Here is a 6,430-nt window from a genome sequence, read left to right as displayed (position 1 = left end):
CCCGCCAAGATCCCCTCCTGTTCGCCCCCCCTCGCGTCCTCTCATCACCACCTCCATCATGCTCGTGCATGCGCCCAATCCATGCATGAAATGCAATGCCAAGCTTCATACTGTAGTGGAGTAGTAAAAATACTGCGTACACTACATCGAGGAGCCACCGGTCTCATATGTTGGGTCTCGTCACTCTACATTGGCAGCCACTGTACACAAACAATTTGAGGCCGATCATGGTGGCCCAACCCCGGGGTTGTGGAATGGTCAAGTCACCCATGCAAACGTGATCACACCTCATCCTGTGCCCAAACATGGCTTCCTGTTGGCACCTTTCAAATGTGGCCCTCCCTGCCTAGGGCTTCATTGTTGCCTTTTATTTCGGAGCATGTATTCAGCGGACGATCGAATACTGTTGTACGGTAATCGTCAGATAGTTGTACGGTAATCGTCAGATAGATAGATCGGTTTGTGTACTTGCCATCACACGTGTTGCCAGGCGTGACGACAATCTAGCCAGATCTGAGCAAGGGGGCCACCCTGCCTCGCGGATCGGGGGACAACTTCCGAATGTATGGACATGCTACAGGCGTTGGTTTCTCGGTTGCCCAAAAGATCATGGGGTTGAAACCAAACCCATACAATGTTGACCACAAATCTTGCTTTTTTTTGTTCTTGTAACCGCGAGATTTCCTTTGTGTTCTTCATGGATTTTGAATGTTTGTAAGGTAATGGAGCCCATTGATGAGAATCACTAACCCCAGAGTGATAATTCGAGATGACCAACTAAATCATTATTAACAAATGCTATACCGTAGCATTAGCATACCGATTACGCACCCATTTTTTTTTTGCAAAAAATACTATTATTTATATATATGCAGGGTTTAGTGTCTCATCCAAGCATCCACTACCAAGATGCGTAGGTACTGCCTTTTTTACAAATACTACACACTTTTGACTCACAAACGCAACAGGCACGCGAGAGGTATTGCGGTGTGCTTTCTCTTTGCTTGCCAATATTGGAGAAGCAGCAATAACCAAAATACCTCGCAATATGAAAGCATGCTTGGTTCCCCCAATGATTGCCGTGTGGGCTACTGGCTACACCACCTCCTCCTCCTGTCCATCGCTGCTGTGATGGTCTCATCCGTCGCTTCTCCCCCCATCCTTTGCTTGCTACACCCCTTGTCAGCTTTCGCACATGCAACATAACCAACCAAGACAGAATCACAGAATGCACTGTGTCCTCTCTCTTTCTCTCTCCTTTCAAAATCCTCTCCCTCTCGCTCTCTGAACTTCTTTCAAAATTCGTGTTAAATCCTTGCATTACGAACGTGACTGTACATTTTCAAAAGGACAGATCCTACTTGCATCCCATCCCGTTATCTCTGAAATTAACGGCAGTGTCATGAAAGGTATGAAATTTGGAGCCGGCATCAAATAAAGAAGATTGAAATTTCGGATGTCAAATAGGGAATCGGTCTATCTTGGCCAGTTTTCCATTTGTCATCCCTGTGTCGCTGGGAAGCAGAGAGCAGGGCTGGGTCGCTGGGAAGCAGAGAGCAGGGCTGGGGGCGGGTGGTCCAATCGCGATGGGCCTTTGGGCGCGCTGCTGCGGCGCTTGAAGCTGCAGGAGAAAGGGAGGCGCTTCAGGTCTCGCCCACCCCCACGCCCTCCATTATTGTACGGCGCTTTTGACCATTGGTCTCCTCCGTCCAACTCCCCCCCTCAGCCCTCACGGCCTACCGTTGCCCCACCTCAGCATCGTTGCCCCACCTCAGCATCGTTGCCCCGCGTGGCGCCTACGTGGCGTCCACCTCGGCGTACACGTGTACTGCTCGTCTTGCTGTTTCGGCACCGTCAGTCTGTCACGGCGAGGCTCAATTTGGAAGATCGGAATTCGAAAAGGATGCACCGTATCTTTCTGTAGGCTTACTGCTGAAATTCCTGTGTTTTTCAAACTGCTTTCCATGGTTATGACAAAATGAAACGCGCCACAAGCTTTCGTTTTTTTCATAAAAAAAAAACACCGCGGACACATTGGAGCGACATGGTTCTGCTTACAGCACGTTTTGTACCCAATGAATTCCAACATTTTCAGTCAAGCCGAACTAGTCAGCAACGATCAGACACTTTGATCAGTGAATGAAACTCCACAATCATGATTGACCGATCGCCTGTGTAAACTTCATGGTGCAGCATAAGGGGAAGCACCGAGGAAGGGCTCCAGTGCAGCCAGATGGTGTCTCAAGAAGCTGTACACGAGCTCTGTGCTCACCGCGGCTACCCGAGCGACCATGCCTGTTCCCTGCGGACAGAAACGTCGAAAGATGCCGGTGTCGGTAAGCCGAAGCACACAGATTAGCTACGATCGTAGGATCAGCGGTAAGTTGGAGCAGCAGCAAACCGTGCGACCGAATGGGCTGCAAGAGGCGATGAGTGGTGGCCTTTGGGGACGCTGCGGTGGTCGCGATCTCGTCGCGTAGAGGCTACCGCCCGATGTGGGAGGGCGCAGTTGCCCAGACATCAGTTTTCGGACTTCGGCTTGCATCTGTTCTTGTATGCTCTTCAGCTTCGGCCTTAAAAAAGGAAAGCATGTCATGAATCATGGTCAACAAATGGTTCAGACCCTGGCAGTCAGTGAACGAATGTCCTGATTTCTAACAGTTTTATTTGTTCCTGAAAGATCCTAAGCACCCTTGAATATACTAATTACAAATGCTTCTCCAGGAAGAATGAATTATTAGTTGAGAGACTATACAGTAACAGTGCAAATAGGTCTGTACTGAATAAGGAAACTATAGCATAGGATATTGTCAGACTAACTACTGTAACAATCGGAAAACAAATAATTGGTTCTAATCTGAATGGATATATGCACACTAGGCCAGTGGCAGTGAGTGCTGTCTGAAACCCATTCAAGTCATAACCTTTTAGTTTTCCAACTGAGTTAAACACAGCACAAGGCAAAACGTGTATGAGACCATGATCTATTGACCTTACCCCAGTAATACAACCATTGCAATCACATTGTATTCCTGCATCTGCTCGGCAATGCTAAAACTTGAACCTTGTTCCAATAGAACCTGCTCATACATAAAAGTATGTTTCAAATAGGGATGTTTATAATTATAAAAAATCAGAACAGAAATAGACTGAACAAATAAATCACATGCTAGGAGGACAAGGTCAAGAGTTTGTACCGAGTCAATAAAGAGAGGCTGATCTCCCAAGAAAATATGGTTGACGCTTTTGTAGATGCTAAAATCCCATTTTTCTCCACACTCATAACGACCACTTGTAAACCAATCTACAACTACTAAGTTTGAATTGGCAGAGACTTGAAAAACTTGCTTCTGGTGGTATCGAGCGGTTGAGTAGCAAGTTACAGGTTCAGGAATAACAACAAGCAAGGCATCTTCTCCAACCCTGGCCTACTGCATGTAATAAATGCTCAATCATGTTGTTTCCTGCTTTCAGATTAAGCATGCAATTAAGATTAGGGCGTTTTCAGCCATTCCTATAACCAATTGTATCCGGAGAAGCATTACCTCTAGCAACTGCTCAGAACATTTTGAGCCCACAGCCTTGTACACCTACATAAGTACTTCACAATCAGGAAACACAAACAAATTTTAAGAAAAAATAGCTTCTGAGTTGACATCTTTGGTGATGGACTTGTTACACAAGTACTTGCTGATCAGGAAATACACAACCAATTTCAAGGAAAGTAGCTTTTCAGTTGACATTTTCAGCTACAAACTTGTTAGACAAGGACTTGTCAATCAGGGAATAAATAAGGCCTTTAGTTTGACATTTTGATGACAGAACTTGTCAATGCATGACTACTGAAGCATAATGATAACTCAGCTAAAAGAAAGCAGAAATGCTGGAGAATGATCCAAAGTCTGCTAGTCAAAACAATCATGGCAAGAGAATGCCATCAGCTAGCTAATTCCTTTGTTGAAATTAAAAGGAAAGGTTCATGGTCGAAATACCCCCATTTTAATCTTGTCCAACCTGTGGTAGAGCTTCCCAATTGAAGAGTTACACTAGTTCTTGTGTTCATTGTGATGAAAAATTACTAGTTTCTACCATCAACGAAGGAAGATATTACCCATGTAGGGCATGCTTCAATGTCCAAAAGCAGTAACAGAGTGCACCAGGAGGGCTCATAGGCTCCTGTTCATTATACATTTACTGGACACACATTGCTGATTAAGGGTCTATAGTCTATACAGTACAATACCACATAAACTGATATGCATCACAAGACCACAGAAAACAGTCATGGCCTATGTACAAAGCCTAGAGTCAAGCTTCATTAAGTAATCTGGGTCTGAAATTACAACAGAACAGACTACAAGCATAGCAACCAGCAGCAGAGTAATTAACGTGTCCAGAACCAGATGTACCTGATAACCTAAACAGTTAGAAAGGCATGAAACGGAGCAGAATAGCAGCAGGCATACCTTGGTGGAAGCCTGCGTGGTGATCGCCGCCGTGCAGCCATCGCCGACGCTGACCGTGCACGAGATGGTATCCCCCTGCAAAGGCGCGCGCAGCACCAGGAACCGTCAGACTACACCAACCACATCTGAACCGCAAGTACCCAGCAATGGCGCAGCGGTAAGTGTAGAGAATCGAAAGGGGAGGTCCCGGACTCACGGAGACGATGCCGCCGCCGTAGTGAGGGCGTACAGCCAGACTGCGTCGCAGGAGGCGGGGCCCATCTTGGAGGGGGCGATGAGTTTGAGCGGGTACCTGGCGAAGCAGCGGGTCAGCGCCGACCTCCCCCGCACCTTCTGCACCCGCACCGCCCCCGTCGCCGCCTCCGCCATCGCCGGCTGAACACCTCCGGGGTGATTGGTCCGTCTGACGCAGCGGATGGGGCGGGGGCGGTCAACCAGTTGCTAGCTGCAGCTGGCAGATCGAAGCAAAGCCCAATCCGGGCACTAGTTCTCGATCGTCCACCGCAGCAACGGGCCAGGCTGTCCGAGGGCGGAATGGGCTCGGTAATCTGCAGATGTGTTTGGGCCGAGAACGCACACGTGCTGTGTTTTCGGATTTGAAATTGACCGCGGAAATTTGCAAATTGCTAGCCTCAAATAAGCTTTTGTTCCTCTCTATGAATCACCCGACCATACGGTCAGGTTGACTCGGTTGTGCTGACGTGTCGGGGGCAGGTGTGATAAACTGATGATGCTTATCATCTCTACTATAAAAAAAAGCAAAGAGGACACAAAAAACGGTCTGTCATTCGACCGGCGGGCGATGTCCCTCGCTCCGAGCATTCTCGGCTGTCCGCTTTCAGCACCCTGCGCGCGGAAGACGTTGACCTGGAGATTCCGTGATTTCAGTCGCGCGCGATTCCTCCCCCGTCTGTTTCCCTTCGCGCGGATCCCTCCGACCTGCGATCCTTACCCCTGCGTTGCCATCCGCCGCCGCCAAAACTCCCTCAGTCGCCCATCGCCATCCCGCCCCTCCCTTTCCTCGCCTCCGTGCCGCACTAAGCCGCCGCAGCTGCCGCCACTCCGTCCGTCACTCGTCGCGCCAGAAGCCGCTGCCGCCGCCAACACTTCCTCCGTCGCCCGTCGCCATCCACCGCCGCCCCTCCCTTTCCTCGCCTCCGCGCCGCCAGAAGCCGCAGTCGGCGCAACCACTCCCTCCGTCGCCCGTCGCCATCCCGCCGTCGCCATCCGCCGCCGCCCCTCCCTTTCCTTACCTCCGCGCCACTAGAAGCCGCGGCCCCATCCTGAGTCGCCGCATCGCCGCAAGTGACTCCGCCCCTCCCTGAGTCGCCGGAACGCCGACAGCCAGATCTCCGCAGCACGCCAAAGGCCTTTTCGAGCTTTGATTATCCGGTACTTCTTCAGTTCGTTGGGTCTGATCACGGTACTTATCAGTTTCTTAGAATCTGTTGCCTGTTCTGGAATTTTTTGTGGGGACTCATTCATCAGCCCTAGCAGCAGCGTCAGTTCGATGACTCCCGCGGCTGATTTGCCTGAACTCTTGGTTGCCAAGATGCATTCTTAATTAGTTGTTTCAAGCAGCAATACACCCCTTTTTTCTGCCTACAATATTAGCTCTTGTGCATTAGGTTGTCAAGTGGAGGGACAAGGCAGCAATGGTGGAGGCATGCGCAGGAAGTCACAAGAAAAAAGAAAGAGTATGACCAGCTGCTCCTTCAACGCGAGAATAGAGGTATTTGAATTGATCTGGTGGGCGGTGGCTGCTATTCATTTTCAGTTCTTAGTATAGATTTGATGCTGATGCTCAGTTTAATGATTTTTTTCAAGGATGATGAGGAGCTCTTTGCTTTTATATTTCTATAGTCAACAAAATGTAGAAGCTAAAAAACTGAAGACTGTGCAGAAGGAGCTAGCACGAATGTCCAGGGGTTAGGCTTCAGAAATAGCTATTGGACATAACTTAA

General features: G+C 49.0%; 1 protein-coding gene across 1 annotated transcript; it reads right to left on the bottom strand.

Moving 5' to 3' along the window:
* Positions 1-1,971: 1,971 nt before the first annotated feature.
* Positions 1,972-4,906, bottom strand: LOC101786223 (urease accessory protein D). The gene is given in 8 exon segments (XM_004951701.3): positions 1,972-2,302; positions 2,402-2,573; positions 2,998-3,080; positions 3,198-3,428; positions 3,546-3,590; positions 4,467-4,541; positions 4,663-4,685; positions 4,688-4,906. Coding segments are annotated over 8 exon segments (897 nt in total). The 5' UTR covers positions 4,836-4,906; the 3' UTR covers positions 1,972-2,182.
* Between the last annotated feature and the right edge of the window lie 1,524 nt (positions 4,907-6,430).

The sequence above is a fragment of the Setaria italica genome, chromosome I, assembly GCF_000263155.2.
Source record: "Setaria italica strain Yugu1 chromosome I, Setaria_italica_v2.0, whole genome shotgun sequence".
Lineage (NCBI taxonomy): Eukaryota > Viridiplantae > Streptophyta > Magnoliopsida > Poales > Poaceae > Setaria > Setaria italica.
This window is presented reverse-complemented; position numbering and strand designations above follow the sequence as displayed.